The 17,292-nt window shown below is 43.0% G+C and overlaps 1 protein-coding gene across 1 annotated transcript; it reads left to right on the top strand.

The window, feature by feature from the left end:
• The first annotated feature begins 14,156 nt into the window (after positions 1 to 14,156).
• LOC112645218 (MARCKS-related protein-like) lies at positions 14,157 to 15,469 on the top strand. The gene has a single exon (XM_035707246.2). The coding sequence runs from the start codon at positions 14,358 to 14,360 to the stop codon at positions 14,955 to 14,957; it is 600 nt and encodes a 199-aa protein (XP_035563139.1). The 5' UTR covers positions 14,157 to 14,357; the 3' UTR covers positions 14,958 to 15,469.
• Positions 15,470 to 17,292: the final 1,823 nt, after the last annotated feature.

Raw genomic sequence — 17,292 nt, 5'->3', positions numbered from 1 at the left:
TTTATTTATTTGAAACAGAGAGAGAGAGAGCCTGAGCAGGGGGAAGGGTCTGAGAGAGAATGAGAGAGAAGCAGACTCACTGCTGAGCAGAGAGCCCGATGTGGGGCTCCATCCCAGGACCCCAGCATCAGAACCTGAGCCAAAGGCAGCCGCTTAGCTAAGCGGGTGACTAAGCCACCCAGCACCCCACACACACACCCCTACCCCCCCCAACCCCCCCGCAATGTGTTTATTGGGATGGCTGTGTTTGTCTTGGAAGTGAAGGCCTTGGCAAGCAAAGCTTAAGTGAGGCATTTGTATTATCAAAAGAAAAGCCACCTGTCAATGGCTTTCACTAAATCAAAGAAATGCAAATCAAAACCACAATAAAATGTCACTTTACAACTGTTAGAATGGCATTTTCAAAGCTGTTGGTGAGGCGGTGGGGAAAAGGAAACCCTCAAGCACTGTTAGAAAGAACGAAAGTCGGGGATCCCTGGGTGGCGCAGCGGTTTGGCGCCTGCCTTTGGCGCAGGGCGCGATCCTGGAGACCCGGGATCGAATCCCACGTCGGGCTCTGGGTGCATGGAGCCTGCCTATGTCTCTGCCTCTCTCTCTCTCTCTCTCTCTCTCTCTCTCTGTGACTATCATAAACAAATAAAAATTAAAAAAAAAAAAAAAAGAAAGAACGAAAGTCGGTACCACCCCCTATGAAGCCGGTATGGAGCTTCCTCAGAATATCCACCACAATGAGATACCACCTCACACCAGTGAGAATGGGGAAAATTAACAAGGCAGGAAACCACAAATGTTGGAGAGGATGCGGAGAAAAGGGAACCCTCTTACACTGTTGGTGGGAATGTGAACTGGTGCAGTCACTCTGGAAAACTGTGTGGAGGTTCCTCAAAGAGTTAAAAATAGACCTGGATTTACCCCAAAGATTCAGATGCAATGAAACGCCCGGACACCTGCACCCCGATATTTCTAGCAGCAATGTCCACAATAGCCAAACTGTGGAAGGAGCCTCAGTGTCCATCGAAAGATGAATGGATAAAGAAGATGTGGTTTATGTATACAATGGAATATTCCTCAGCCATTAGAAACGACAAATACCCACCATTTGCTTCAATGTGGATGGAACTGGAGGGTATTATGCCGAGTGAAGTAAGTCAATCGGAGAAGGACAAACAGTGTATGTTCTCATTCATTTGGGGAATATAAATAATAGTGAAAGGGAATATAAGGGAAGGGAGAAGAAATGTGTGGAAAATATCAGAAAGGGAGACAGAACATAAAGACTCCTAACTCTGGGAAACGAACTAGGGGTGGTGGAAGGGGAGGAGGGCGGGGGGTGGGGGTGAATGGGTGACGGGCACTGAGGAGGGCACTTGATGGGATGAGTACTGGGTGTTATTCTGTATGTTGGTAAATTGAACACCAATAAAAAATAAATTTATTATTTAAAAAAAGAATATCCAGCAACCCCACTTCTACATACATATCTGAAGGAAATGAAATCAGCCTCTCAAATTGCAACCTGCACCCCCAAGTTCATGACACATTATTCACTTTAACCAAGACATGGAAGCTACCTCGTTCAAGAACAAAACTCAACTAATGGGCTTTATTCAAAGATTCATGAATCAGACAGCATCTCTTCTAGTAGAGACAGAGGAGTGGTATTAAAGGGGCTCAGAGGAGTGGTATTAAAATGGAAGGTTTTGGGATCCCTGGGTGGCGCAGCGGTTTGGCGCCTGCCTTTGGCCCAGGGCGCGATCCTAGAGACCCGGGATCGAATCCCACATCGGGCTCCCGGTGCATGGAGCCTGCTTCTCCCTCTGACTATGTCTCTGCCTCTCTCTCTCTCTCTCTCTGTGACTATCATAAATAAATAAAAATTAAAAAAATAAAAAAATTAAAAAAAATTAAAAAAATGGAAGGTTTTATAGGCACAGGGAGACCAGGGTAAGAAAATTATTAGCAAAAGAAAAGAAAGGGGCACCTGGGTGGCTCAGCCGGTGAAGCGTCTGATTCTGGATTTTGGCTCAGGTCATGATATCAAGGTCCTGGGATCGAGCCCCATCGTGCTGGGCATGGAGCCTGCTTAAGATTCACTCTTACTCTCTGCCCCTCCCCCTGCTCTCTCAATCTTTCTCTCTTGAATAAATAAATAAATCTTTAAAAAGAAAGTAAAGACAAATGCTCTAGGCCAACTCATCCTTAGGGAAGAAGGAATGGCAAGGGTCTTATCATGCAGATGACTTTGCCAGTGGTGATCATGGAATTTCAGATTGACTGTTTCAAGGTGACATTTTTGAGAGATTTTGAACCCTCAATTAAGTCTTGGTTTGCTGTCATGTGGGCAAATGACTCAGGTTAAGACACACTGCTTCTTTTCCAAAACAATCCAGTGTCCGCAGGTGGATGAATGGACAAAGAAAAGTGGTATACATGCAATAGAATATTATTCAGCCCCGAGAAAGGAGGAAATCCTGCCACCTGTGACAACATGGATGATAGGGAGAGGGAAGCGCTTATACTAAGTGAAATAAGTCAGACAGAGAAAGGCAAATACTGTAGGATCTCCCTTTCATGTGGAACCAAAAAGAGAAAAAAAGTCCAATTCAGAAACAGAGTAGAATGGTCATTACTAATTGCTGGTGATGGGGGACTTGGGGAAATTCAGGACAAAGGGTAAAAACCTTCAGTTAGAAGATGAATAAGTTTTGGGGATGTAATGTACAATATGGCGACTACAGTTAATAATACTGTATTATAGACTTGAAAGTTGTTCAAACCCATTCTCACTGCACACGCACACACACATGCACACAAAATGTGAGATAAATTGTTAATTAACCCAATTTAACAATCACTTCACAAGATACATGTATAGCAATCATTATGTTGTACACTTTAAATATATACAATTTTGTCAATTATACCTGAATGAAGCTGGAGAAAATATAAATGAAATATGACTTGATTCTCTTAAAACCAGCACAAAATATTTCAAAGTTAAAAATTCATATAAGGGCACCTGGGTGGCTCAGTCAGTTAACCATCTGCCTTCAGCTCAGATCATGATCTCAGGGTCTTGGGTTTGAGCCCTGCGTTGTGCTCCCGGCTCTGCATGAAATCTGTTTCTTCCTCTCCCTCTGGTGTTCCCCCTGCTTGTTCTCTCTCTCTCTCAAAGAATAAATAAAATCTTTTTAAAAACATATAAACAATCAAGCAATAACCTACATCCCAGAACTGTTTAGGATTTAAAACATTACAAATGCTGACAAGGCCCTAGGTGTACTCTTCCCATAGCCCATAGAGCATTACAAAGGAGACAGTAGGCTCCAATGGAGTCACTTAGACTAAACCCCACCAAGACTTAACACCTAACCTAACTCTAGCTTGAGCTTCTCCCAGAAATATGAATTTTAGCCAGCCAACGTGGGTGTCCTGGCCAGTAATCACAAGGAAGTGACCAGTCCACCAATAGACCCCATTTCCCTTAGAAGGACAACCTTGCCTAAAACAATGCATCCATGGCTAATAATCACCTGCCTTTCCTCACTTTGAAACCATTTCCTTTCTGTAGCCCTTTTGAGCTCCTTTTTTTTTTTTTTTTTTTTGCTGGATAGATTGCTGCCAGATTCACAAATCATTCAATAAAGCCAATCAGATCTTTAAAATGTAACACAAGTGACCACTATCCTGAATTATATGTCTCATTTTTATGTTTTCCTTCAGTCTTGCCAATATGTACATTTTCCTATGAAAATACATCCTACATTGCTTTGCATAATTTTATAATCAATACAAGGCTACATATTGCATGTACACTTCTGCAGGTTCATCCAATACCTTGAAATAATTTATCAGACTAGCTAAGTATTGATAATGCTTTCCCAAAGTATAATCATTTAAAAAATAACAATTCAAAATTAAACTAAAAACATTTCTGATGTCATGGCATTTGTTTCCTCAGATAAATGATAATGTAGATTCCTCTGCATTGGAAAGAAGTGGTGGGGTATCAGGTGAGTCACTGAATGCTCTTTGAGAAGAGGTAATTCTCACCTTTGAAAGGGCAGAAATAAATTTGGAAATAATTTTATTACTTTCCATTAGCACAAGAGGGCAGATGGTTAGGTAGCATGATGAAATACTTCCAGCAATTCTCTCCAGTCTTGGGTTTTCCTCAGGTCCAGAAGTCAAATAGATGGTAAGGCAGTTGCCTGAACAGTAAAAGAACACAAAGCAACTTACCAGCAAAAGTGCACTGTGGGTGGCTTTGATTTCAGGAGGTGGCTGGGAAGAGAGGCTGGGGCTGTGAACATGCTGGGCTCTCTTGTGGTGTCTGCACAAGAGATTCACCATATGGATGCCGGACCACACCATGAGGACCACAACAGCAGATCTCAAATCACCATGACACTTATTAATGCCATTGGATAGTGAGGTTTATTCTGCTTAGTTTGACAGTATCCTTGATAATGTCCAAACCCAACAGTACTGAAATTGGTATTGGCTTGTAAGCTTCCAATGATTTGGATATATATGAGCATGTTTTGATCCAGAAAGAAAGGAAAGAGGGGAAATTGCATGTAGAGATTTTTTTTTAAAGATTTTATTCATGAGAAACACAGAGAGAGAGGCAGAGACATAGGCAGAGGAAGAAGCAGGCTCCCTGTGGGAGCCTGATGTGGAACTCCATCCTAGGACCCCAGGAGCACAACCTTAGCCAAAAGCGGATGCTCAGCCACTGAGCCACCCAGGTGCCCTGCATGTAGAGATTTTAGATTTCAGCCACACCCATCTAGAATTACTGGAACTGATAGTGATGGCCTGTAAGGCACTCAGGAGAGAGGTCATACTGATGGGAAGATGCTGAGAGACTCTGTATGTGTACAACATTGCCTTACACTCAACATCGTCTGGGAAATTACTCATTCCAAATGATGACATGACATTTGGAATCAACCTGAACATGATGGTGAATGAAGACATTGACTAATGTCAGGTGTATGAAAATGAAGTCTGTGGGCTTTTTCAGGGGAGACGGAGTCAAGAAGGTGTACATACGTACCATGAAGAGCAATGAGTTCCACGTGAACGCAATACAAATTTGACCTATGAGCAAAAAAACAAAAATCACATCCCATGGAAACAGAAAGCAGGGGTACCTAGGTAGCTCAGTGGGTTAAGTATCTGCCTTTGGCTCTGGTCCTGATCTCAGGGTCCTAGATCAAGCCCCATGTCAGGCTCCCTGCTTGGTGGGGAACCTGCTTCTTCCTCTCCTTCTGCCTGCTCCTCCCCCTGCTTGTGCTATCTCACACTCTCTGTCAAAAAAATAAAATATTTTTAAAAATTTTAGAGCATCAGGGGATCCCTGTGTGGCTCAGCAGTTTAGCGCCTGCCTTCAGCCCAGGGCATGATCCTGGAGTTCCGGGATCAAGTCTTGCATCGGGCTCCCTGCGTGGAGCCTGCTTCTCCCTCTGCCTGTGTCTCTGTCTGTCTCTCTCTCTCTGTATCTCATGAATAAATAAAATCTTTTAAAAAATTTTAGAGCATCAGAAATGGTAAATATATGGGCATATATCGTAAATAATACTCCTCATGGGCTCTTAAAATATATTCAGCAATTGAGTGTAAAAACCAGGGATGCATGAGTGGCTCAGTCAAGCATCCAACTCTTGATTTCAGCTCAGTTCATGATCTCAGGATGATGAGATCGAGCCCTGCCACAAGCTCTGAGCTCAGCGCTGAGGCTGCTTGAGACTCTCTCTCCCTCCCCTTTGGCCCCTCCACCCGTTTATGCTTTCTGTATCTCTTTCTAAAATAAAGAAATAAAATCTTAAAAACAAAAGAAAGACAAAAACAAAAGAAAGTAAAAAACATATAAAACATTTTTCCTTTTGGGACCTTATTATATAGAGAGACATAGTCTCAAAACAACCCAGTCATAGAAGGTACCATGGCCAAAATGGTGCTAAGGTTTCTAGATTCCACTATAATTAGTACAGTATGGATAGTAACACTAATGCATTCAGTGTGTATCCTTTTATCTGTAACTCAATCACTAAAAAATACACAACCACATATTGTGGAAAACACAGTAGATAAATTAAGGTGGAATGCTAAAAACTCTTCAAGTAACCCATGGAAAAGCCAAGAAAGGAAAGACAGGCATACAGCACAAAGGGAAGAAACAGAAAACAAGTACTAAAATGGCTGACCTAGGCTAAATCCTAATCTTTCGAGAATTATGTTAAATGTAAATGGCTGAACACACCACTTAAAGCAGATTGTCAAAGTGGGCTAAGAAAACAAAAACAGGGCAGCCCTGGTGGCCCAGTGGTTTAGTGCCACCTTCAGCCCAGGGCGTGATCCTGGAGACCCGGGATTGAGTCCCACGTCGGGCTCCCTGCATGGAGCCTGCTTCTCCCTCTGCCTGTGTCCCTGCCACTCTCTCTCTCTGTGTCTCTCATGAATAAGTAAATAGAAGCTTAAACAACAACAACAACAAAAAACTGACCCAACTGTATTCTGTCTCCCATGAGCTCACTTCAAATATAATGAAATAACGAGGTTCAAAGTCAAAGGATAGCAATAGTTACGTCATGCAAACACTGATCCAAAGGCAGCTGGGATGGGTATAAAATGGGAGGATCTGATGGCAGGACCTGCTTATTTTTGTGACATGCTTAGCCAGGAGGGTCTCTCTCAGAATCAGCTGAATGTTCCTCCTTTTCCCTCTTACAGCTTCTGTGGAGACCAGTAATGCATACTCCATCTCTGTGTTTCATGGAGCTGTTCCATGAAAGCCCAATGTACCCATTCCTGGTACCAGCCAATACACCAGAGGCAAATGGGTTTCTTGCCAGCACTTGCATTTGCTTCCACTTCTGACCTGTACTCCATCAAGAGGACTTCATCATTCCAGTATAAATAGCAATAGATGGGACGCCTGGGTGGCTCAGCGGTTGGGTGCCTGCCTTTGGCTCAGATTATGATCCTGGATCTGGGATCGAGTTCTGAACTGGGCTCCCTGCGAGGAGCCTACTTCTCCCTCAGCCTGTGTCTCTGCATCTGTGTGTGTGTGTGTGTCATGAATGAATAAATAAATCTTTAAAAAAATAGCAATAGATAAAACGCTAAAGACACAGAATATTAAAATAAAAAAAAAACAACTTGTGAATGTCATGAAAGTCCTCAAAAGAGAGTTTCTGTAAGCCTTCCTGGCTTAATTGTTAGCAGGTGACACCTCAGATATAACGTTGACTGGAATTGCTTCTCACATTACTCAGGAGAACTGGTCACCCTGGACCCTGTCAATCATAAACACAGAGAAAAGAAATGTGTCAATGGATGAAATAGGAATTTCTTTCAACCTGCCTTAAGAAAACCATTTCGTATGGATATTCCTACTCTCTTCAGATCTTCTTGAGGTTAAGGTATTAGGATACAGGAAGAGATTCCAAGATAGCAGAGGAGTAGGAGACCTTAGTTTCCTCAGATCCTAGGAATTCAGCTATATAGCTATTAAATCATTCTGAACACCCACGAACTCAACTGGAGCTCTAAGTAAACTACAGAGAAAAGTGCTCATTTTCTGTTGTGCCCAAGATTACGTATTCGAGAAACCACCAAGGAGCCAACACCGAAGCAAGCACACGGAGGGTTTATTTGCAAGCTCGAGCTTGGGTCCAAGTATAGCCGACACAGAGGGGCAGGGACTTGGACCCTGAAGTGGGTTACAGCTGGGTTTTTTATAGGCTGGTCTAGGGGATTTTCAGAAGAGGTGGAGGAATTTCTCAAGTTCTGTTTACATTCTGATATGGGGCTTTCAAGGGCATTGAGCTCTGCTCTCATTCTAATATGGGACTTTCTACCACGGGCGTGGGCTCTGTTGTCTTTCTGATAGGGGATTCTCTGCTGAGGACATTCTGCGGTTTTTCCTGTAAAGTTCAGCTCTTATTCACAGGGGCCTAAGATGGCTGTACTTGTGCTAATGCTAAACTTTAGGTGGAATGGCCTTGATTTTTCTAGGCCTCCACATTTTCTACAAAGTGGGAGGTGCAGAGAAGTGCATCGGAGGCAATAGGACAATATGGGGGAAGATAAACATTGGAGGGGAGGGAGCCTCCTCCATCAGCTGGCTACCAGAAAATGATAGAGCAGCGGAGTGCACAATTGGAAATTTTAGAAGCCTACTCTGGTGAGGGACATCCCTGCCTGAAAGGTGCTCGGGCAGCAGAGCAGGGGCCGAGTCTTAGATGGGACAGGGTGGTCTCAGGATCCTCAGGATCACAGGAAGACCAGAGGTGCCTGAGTGGGGCAGAGCTCTCAGGCATCAGAGCAGGGAAACAGCTGCAATCAGCGGGTCCGGGAGTGGGCTTTCAGCTCAGGGTGGCCATAAACTGGAACTGGGGCACAGTCGATGCCACCATTCTCTGAGCAGGAGCCCAGCAAGTGGCAGAACTCGAGAGATGTTCCCTTCCTCCCCAGGGAGGAGCGGCGTGGGAGCGACCCACAGGAGTCTGCAGGATTTGGAGACTGGAACCAGGTCATGCCTGAGATAGAAACGCTCAGTCCCAGGCTCAGTGAACACGGGGTGCGGATGGGGACCAGGGAGATGGGAGTGATGGACTGCTTTTCCCAAGGGCAGAGCTGAGGCGTGGGCCCCCCCACCCCACCTCCTGAGCTTTCAGCTCCAGGGCTGGAGATTGGGAGGCTTCCATTTTCACTCTCATCCCCTAAGGCTGCCTAGAAAGCCTTCAGGGAAAAGCCACATAAAGCAATCCTGAGAAGCTTATTTAGCCTGCCCCCTGGCAAGGGCGGTGCAGTCCCGCCAGGGGCAAAGATACCTGAGAATCAACACATGCCCCTCCCCCAGGTCAGCAAGAACATCCTTCCAAGACCAAGTTCACCAAACCTGGAGAACTGCAAAACTCCAGGGCTACAGGAATACAATGTATATAATTCATAGTGGGTTTCTTTTCCCCAAAATTCTTCAGTCCCATAATTTTAATTTTTTCTCTCCTTTTCAACCAATTTCTTGTTTTATCAAAACTCTTTTTTAATTTTTTTTTATTTTTTATATTTCTTAAAGATTTTATTTATTCATGAGAGACAGAGAGAGAGAGAGGCAGAGACACAGGCAGAGGGAGAAGCAGGCTCCATGCAGGGAGCCTGAGGTGGGACTTGATCCTGGGACTCCAGGATCAGGCCCTGGACTGAAGGCAGCGCTAAACCGCTGAGCCACCAGGGATGCCCCTTATCAACTCTTTATTAATTTTTTTTTAATTTTCATTTTTACATTTACATTCTACCATTTAATTGTATTTAATTCTATCTTCTATATATTGTTGGGGCCAGGCGGGAAGGGAAACTCATCAAGATGGCGGATACGCCAAAATGGCTGAGGTTCCTGTCACCACCTCCACTTGGGACGCCAATGGACCAATGACCTGCTGACAGCTTGAGCAGACCCTTACACCTCTCCTTTGGACTTCCCCAACCGAACCCAATGCCCTTCAAACCCCAGAGGAGGAAGTCACCTTTGACTGGCCGAATTGCAATCCTTCCTCTGCATAGTGAGGGTCACTCTGACTGGTTGGATTGCAATCTTTCCTTTGCATATGAGCCAACCAATAGGAAACCGTTCTGCCTTACAACGTTATGTAAACCCCCTACCACCTTGTCTTGGGGCGACTTCCTCGACTCACTCTCTTTCCCCCCGTGAGTCGTGGAACCTTGCCCTAGGGTGCCTGCAATAAAATCTGTTCTTGGACCCTCGTTTGCCTTGGCGGTCTCATTTCCGTCTAGTTACTAAAAAACTTAACATATATATGTTTTTCTTTCTTATTTTCTAATTTCTTTCTTTCTATTTCTTTCATATTTCTAATTTTGGGATGCAGTTTCTTCTAACAGACCAAATACACCCAAAATGTAGTTTATGGCTCTATTCTCCTCATCAGTCTGGTCGTATTCACTTTTCTCTTTCTCTTTTTTTCTGTTTTGTTAAAGATTTTTAAATTTTTATCTTTATAGTTACATTCTATCCTTTCAATGTATTTAATTTTATTTTTATATCTATGTTTTTCTTTCTTTACAATTTTGAAGTGTAGTTTCTTCTAACAAACTGACCAAAATACACTCCGGATGTAGTGTAATCCTCTGTTCTGTTCACCTCTCTGTTTATATTCCATTTTTTTGTCTTTTAATTTCCATTTTTACAGTTACATTCTATCCTTTCATTGTATTTAAGTTTTTGTTCATATAAATTTTTTTGTTACAATTTTGGGATCTAGTTTTCTAACAAGTGGATCAAAATACACACAGAGTCCAGTGTATTGCTCAATTCTGTTCACTTGTCTGATTATATTCTCTCTCTATATATTTTTTTTTTAAGTTTTGAGCTTCTGATTTGTTTAGGGGTCATTGTCGCCATTTTAGTATTTTGTGCCCTTGTCCATCTATTCTTCTCTGGTAAAAGGACAAGTTGGAAAAACTCACCTCAAAAAAGAAAACAAGAGGCAGTACTGACTGCCAGGGACTTAATCAGTATGGACATAAGTAACATATCAGCACTAGAGTTCAGAATAATGATTATAAAGATAGTAGCAGGGCTCAAAAAAAGCATAGAAGACACTAGAGAATCCCTTTCTCAAGAAATAAAAGAACTAAAAATCTAGTCAAGTGGAAATAAAAAAGGCTATTAATGAGATCCAATAAAAAATGGAGGTTCTTTTTTTTTTTATTTTTATTTATTTATGATAGTCACAGAGAGAGAGAGAGAGGCAGAGACACAGGCAGAGGGAGAAGCAGGCTCCATGCACCAGGAGCCCGATGTGGGATTCGATCCCGGGTCTCCAGGATCGCGCCCTGGGCCAAAGGCAAGCGCTAAACCGCTGCGCCACCCAGGGATCCCAAAAATGGAGGTTCTAACAGCTAGGATAAATGAGGCAGAAGAGAGAATTAGTGATGTAGAAGACAAAATGATGGAGAGTAAAGATGCTGAGAAAAAGAGAGATAAACAACTACTGGATCATGAGGGGCGAATTTGAGAGATAAGTGATACCATAAGGCGAAACAATATTAGAATAATTGGAATCCCAGAAGAAGACAAAAGAGAGAGGGACAGAAGTTACATTAGAGCAAACTCTAGGTGAGAACTTCCCTAATCTGGGGAAGGAAATAGGCATCCAAATAGAGGAGGCACAGAGAACACCCCTTAAAATCAATAAAAATAAGTCAACACCTCAACATATAACAGTGAAACTTGTAAATCTCAGAGACAAAGAAAATCCTGAAAGTAGATCAGGACAAGAGGTCTATAACCTACAAGGGTAGAAACATAAGGCTGGCAGCAGACCTATCCATAGACACGTGGCAGGGCAGAAAGGACTGCCATGATATATATTCAGGGTGTTAAATGAGAAAAATATGCAGCCAGGAATACTTTATCCAGCTATGATGTCATTCAAAATAGAAGAAGATATAAAGAGTTTTCAGAATAAACAGAAACTAAAAGAATTTGTGATTACCAAACCAGTCCTACAAGAAATATTAAAAGGGAGCCTTTAGGGGCAGCCCCGGTGGCGCAGAGGCTTAGCGCAGCCTGCAGCCTAGGGCATGATCCTGGAGACCCGGGAACGAGTCCCACGTCAGGCTTCCTGCATGGAGCCTGCTTCTCCCTCTGTCTGTGTCTCTACCTCTCTCTCTCTCTCTCTCCTCTGAATAAATAAATAAATCTTTAAAAAAATAAAAAATAAAAGGGAGCCTTTAAGGGAAGGGAGAGCCCCAAAATAACATAGACCAAAAAGGAACTGAGACAATATACAGAAACAGTGACTTTTTAGGTAATGAAATGGCACTAAATTCATCTTTTTAAAAATATATATTTTATTTATTTATTCATGAGAGACACACAGGGAGAGAGGCAGAGACATAGGCAGAGGGAGACGCAGGCTCCCTGCAGGAAGCCTGATGCAGGACTCAGTCCCAGGACCCTGGGATCACGACCTGAGCTGAAGGCAGATGCTCAACCACTGAGGCACCCAGGTGCCCCTAAATTTATATCTTTCAATAGTTAGTCTGAATATAAATGGGCTAAATGCCCCAATCAAAAGACAAAATATCAGATTAGATAAAAAGCAAGACCCATCAATATGCTATCTGCAAGAGACTCATTTTAGACCCAAAGAAATCACTAGATTTAAAGTGAGGGGGTGGGAAACCATTTATTATGCTAATGGATGTCAAAAGAAAGCTAGTGTAGTAATTCTTATATCAGACAAATTAGATTTTAAACCATCTCTCTGTAATAAGAGATGGAAGGACACTATATCATAATTAAAGGGTCTATCCAACAAGAAGATCTCATAATTGGGGCAGCCCCAGTGGTGCAGCAGTTTAGCACCGCCTACAGCCCGGGGTGTGATCCTGGAGACCCGGGATAGAGTCCCACGTCGGGCTCCCTGCGTGGATCCTGCTTCTCCCTCTGCCTGCTTCTCCCTCTGCCTGTGTCTCTGCCTGCATCTCTATGAATGAAATAAATAAATGAAATGAAAATAAATGAAATGAAATAAAATCTTAAAAAAAGAAGATCTCACAATTGTAAAGATTTATGTCCCTAACATGGAAGCAGCCAGTTATATAAGCCAATTAATAACAAAATTAAAGAAACACATTGATAGTAATACAATAATAGTAGGGGATTTAAACACCCCACTCATGGCAATGGACAGATAAACTAAGCAGATCAACAAGGAAACAAGGGCTTTGAATGACACATTGGACCAGATGGGCTTCACAGATATATTCAGAGCATTCCTCCTAAAGCAGCAGAATGCACATTCTTCTCAAGTGCACATGGAACATTCTCCAGAATAGATCACATACTGGGTCACAGATCACATACTGGATCTCAACTGGTACAAAAGACTGGGATCATTCTCTGAATATTTTCAGACCATGATGCTTTCAAATTGGAGCTCAATCACAAGAGGAAATTTGGAAAGAACTCAAATACACGGAGGCTAAAGAGCATCCTACTAACAAATGAATGGGTCAACTAGGAAATTAAAGAAAATTTTTAAAAATTCATGGAAATAAATGAAAATGAAAGTTCAAAGCCTTTAGGATGCAAAGGTGGTCCTAAGAGGGAAGTATATAGCAACACAAGCCTTTACCAAGAACCAAGAAAGGTCTCAAGCACAACCTAACCTTACACCTATAGGAGCTGGAGAAAGAACAGCAAATAAAGCCTAAACTGAGCAGGAGAAAAGAAATATAGTTTAGAGCAGGAATCAATGAAATAGAAACCACAAGAAGAGTAGAACAGATCAATGAAACTAAGAGCTGATTCTTTGAAAGAGTTAATAAGATTGATAAACCCCTGGCCAGACTTATCAAAAAGAAAAAAGACCTGAATAAATAAAATCATGAATGAAAGAGGAGAGATCACAACCAACATGGGAGAAATACAAACAATTACAAGAACATATCATGAGCAACTATATGCCAAAAATTAGGCAATCTGGATAAAATGGATCTATTCTTAAAGATGTATAAAATACCAAAACTGAAATTGGAAGAAATAGAAAATCTGAACAGACCTATAGCCAGCAAGTAAATTGAAGCAGAAAAAAAAAAAAAAAAAAAAACTCTCAATAAACAAGAGTCCTGGGCCAGATGGCTTCCCAGAGGATTTCTACCAAACATTTAAAGAAGAATTAATGTTTATTCTTAAGAAGCTCTTTCAAGAAATAGAAATGGAAGGAAAACTTCCAATCTCTATGAAGGCAGCATTATCTTAGTTCCAAAACCAAAGATCCCACCAAAATGGAGAATTACAGACCAAAATCCCTGGTAAACATGGATGCAAAAATTCTCACCAAAATACTAAGGATCCAACTGGATATTAAAAGGATTATGCACAATGATCATTTGGGATTTATGGGCTGCAAGGGTGGTTAACCATCTGCAAATCAGTTAATGTGATAAACTACATTAATAAAACAAATGACAAGAATCATATGATACTCTCAATAGATGCAGAAAAAGCATTTGACAAAGTACAGCACCCCTTTATTGATTAAAACTCTTCACAGTGTAGGGATAGAGGGAACATACCCCAATAGCATAAAAGCCATATATAAAAAGCCCACAGGGCATTCTGGCGCGGAGCGGAGCGGTGGCGGGCGTAGCTAGCGGGTCGGGTGCCGAGAGGGGGTGCAGCTCGGTTCCCCCCATACCCCTCCCCCTCAGGCGCGAGCCCCACCCCTCCGCCGGCCAGGCCGACCCGGCCGAACTATCCCCTGCGGCGCGAGCCCGGGGCCGCCCCGGGCGCCCCCCAGCAGACCCCCCCCCCCATCATGGGCAGCCAGAGCTCCAAGGCTCCCCGGGGCGACGTGACCGCCGAGGAGGCAGCAGGCGCTTCCCCTGCTAAGGCCAACGGACAGGAGAATGGCCACGTGAAAAGCAATGGAGACTTATCCCCCAAGGGTGAAGGGGAGTCGCCCCCCGTGAACGGAACAGAGGAGGCAGCCGGGGCCACTGGCGATGGCATCGAGCCAGCACCCCCTAGCCAGGGCGCTGAGGTCAAGGGGGATGCCCCCGCCAAGGAGACCCCCAAGAAGAAGAAGAAATTCTCTTTCAAGAAGCCTTTCAAATTGAGTGGTCTGTCCTTCAAGAGAAATCGGAAGGAGGGTGGGGGTGATTCCTCTGCCTCCTCACCCACAGAGGAAGAGCAGGAGCAGGGCGAGATCGGTGCCTGCGGCGAGGAAGGCACAGCCCAGGAAGGGAAGGCTGCCGCCACCCCTGAGAGCCAGGAGCCCCAGGCCAAGGGGGCAGAGGCTAGTGCTGCCTCCAAGGGAGGAGACACAGAGGAAGAGGCAGGGCCCCAGGCTGCAGAGCCGTCCACTCCCTCGGGGCCGGAGAGTGGCCCTACACCTGCCGGCGAGCAGAATGAGTAGCTGGGTGGGGGCAGGTGGGTGATCTCTAAGCTGCAAAAACTGTGCTGTCCTTGTGAGGTCACTCCCTGGACCTGGTGCCCTGGCTGCCTTCCTGTGCCCAGAAAGGAAGGGGCTGTTGCCCCCTCCCAGCCACGTTCCCTCTCCTTTTCCCTCCTGTGGATTCTCCCATCATCCATCTGGCCTTCCTCTTAAGGCCAGCTGAAGATGGTCCCTTGCAGTTTCCCGAGTTAGGTTAGTGATGTGAAATATGCTCCTGCCCCTGGCCCTACCTCTCCTGCCCCTACCCCTGCAGAAGGCAATTGCTGGTTTTCTTCCCCAGTTCTTTTCCAAGTAGGTTTTGTTTACTCCCCAAATCCCTGAGCCAGATGTGGGGTGCCTACACTCCCAAACCCGAGTGTCCAGCCTTCCCCTCTGTTGAGTTTTTAGTCTCTTGTGCTGTGCCTAGTGGCACCTGGGCTGGGGAGGACACTGCCCCTGTCTAGGTTTTTATAAATGTCTTACTCAAGTTCAAACCTCCAAAAAAATAAATAAATAAATAAATAAATAAATAAAAATAAAATAAAATAAAAAGCCCACAGTGAATATCCTTCTCAATGGGGAAAAACTGAGAGCTTTTCCCCTAAAGTCAGGAACACAACAGGGATGTCCACATGCACTACTGTTATTCAACATTACTACAAGAAGTCCTAGCCTCAGGAATCACACAACAAAAAGAAATAAAAGGCATCCAAATCAGCTAAGAAGAAGTGAAACTTTCACTCTTTGCAGATGACATGATATTCTATATGGAAAACCCAAAAGACTCCACCTCAAGATTACTAGAACTCATACCGGAATTCAGTAGAGTGGCAAGATATAAAATCAATGCACAGAAATCAGTTGCATTTCTATACACTAACAATGAGGCAGAAGAGAAATTAAGGGTCAATCCCATTGACAACTGGACCAAAAACCATAAGATACCTAGGAATAAACCTAACCAAAGGGGCAAAGGATCTGTACTCAGAAAACTATAGAACATTGATGAAAAAATTAAGGAAGATACAAATAAATGGAAAAACATTCTATGGTAATGTATTAGAACAAATATTGTTAAAATGTCTTTAACATATGTACATTCAATGCAATCACTCTCAAAATACCATCAACTTATTTCACAGAATTAGAACAAATAATCCTAAAATTTGTATGGAACCAGAAAAGACCTCGACTAGCCAAAGGAATGTTGAAAAAGAAACCCCAAACTGGTGGCATCTCAATTCTGGACTTTAAGCTCTATTACAAAGCTGTGATCATCAAGACAATATGGTACTGGTACAAAAACAGACACATAGATCAATGGAACAAAATAGAGAATCCAGAAATAGACCCTCAATGCTATGGTCAACTAATCTTCAACAAAGCAGGAAAGAATATCCAATGGAAAAAACATAGTCTCTTCAACAACTGCTGTTGGAAAAATTGGGTAGCTACATGTAGAAAAATAAAACTGAACCATTTCCTCACACCATACACAAAAATAGACTCAAGATGTATGAAAGACCCAAATGTGAGACAGGAATCCATCAAAATCCTAGAGAAGGGGGGGGTGGGGTAATTGGGTGATGGGCACCGAGGAAGGCACTTGATGGGATAAGCACTGGGTGTTATACTATATGCTGGCAAATTGAATTTAAATTTTAAAATGTAAAAAAAAAAAAACTTCCTAGAGAAGAACATGGGCAGCAACCTCTGTAACCTTGGCTGCAGCAATGCCTTGCTAGATACATCTCCAAAGTATAGAAAAACAAAAGCAAAAATGAACTATTGGGACTTGATAAGGATAAAAAGCTTTGGTACAACAAAGGAAAGACTCAACAAAACCAAAAGGCAACCTACAGAATGGGAGAAGAATATTGGCAAATAATGTATCAGATAAAAGCTAATATCCAAAATCTATAAAGAACATATCAAAATCAAAACCTAAAGAACAAATAATCCAGTCAAAAAATGGGCAGAAGACATGAACAGACATTTCTCAGAAGACATACAAATTGCCAACAGGCACATGACAAAATGCTTAACACCACTTGGCATCAGAGAAATACAAATCACAACCACAATACCTCACACCAGTCAGAATGGCTAATTTTAACAAGTCAAGAAACAACACATGTTGGTGAGGATGTGGAGAAATGGAAACCCTCATACACTGTTGGTGGGAATGCAAGATGGTGCAGCCACTTTGGAAAACAGTAGGAAGTTTCCTCAAAAAGTTGAAAATAGAGCTTCCCTACGACCCAGCAATTGCACTACCGGGTATTTGCCCCAAAGATACAAATGTGGTGATCCAAAG

The sequence above is a fragment of the Canis lupus genome, chromosome 1 (genome assembly GCF_003254725.2).
Source record: "Canis lupus dingo isolate Sandy chromosome 1, ASM325472v2, whole genome shotgun sequence".
Taxonomy (NCBI): Eukaryota; Metazoa; Chordata; class Mammalia; order Carnivora; family Canidae; genus Canis; species Canis lupus.
This window is presented reverse-complemented; position numbering and strand designations above follow the sequence as displayed.

Bases quoted from the DNA above. Each gene is read 5' to 3' on its own strand.
- LOC112645218 (XM_035707246.2), top strand. From the start codon at position 14,358: ATGGGCAGCCAGAGCTCCAAGGCTCCCCGGGGCGACGTGACCGCCGAG.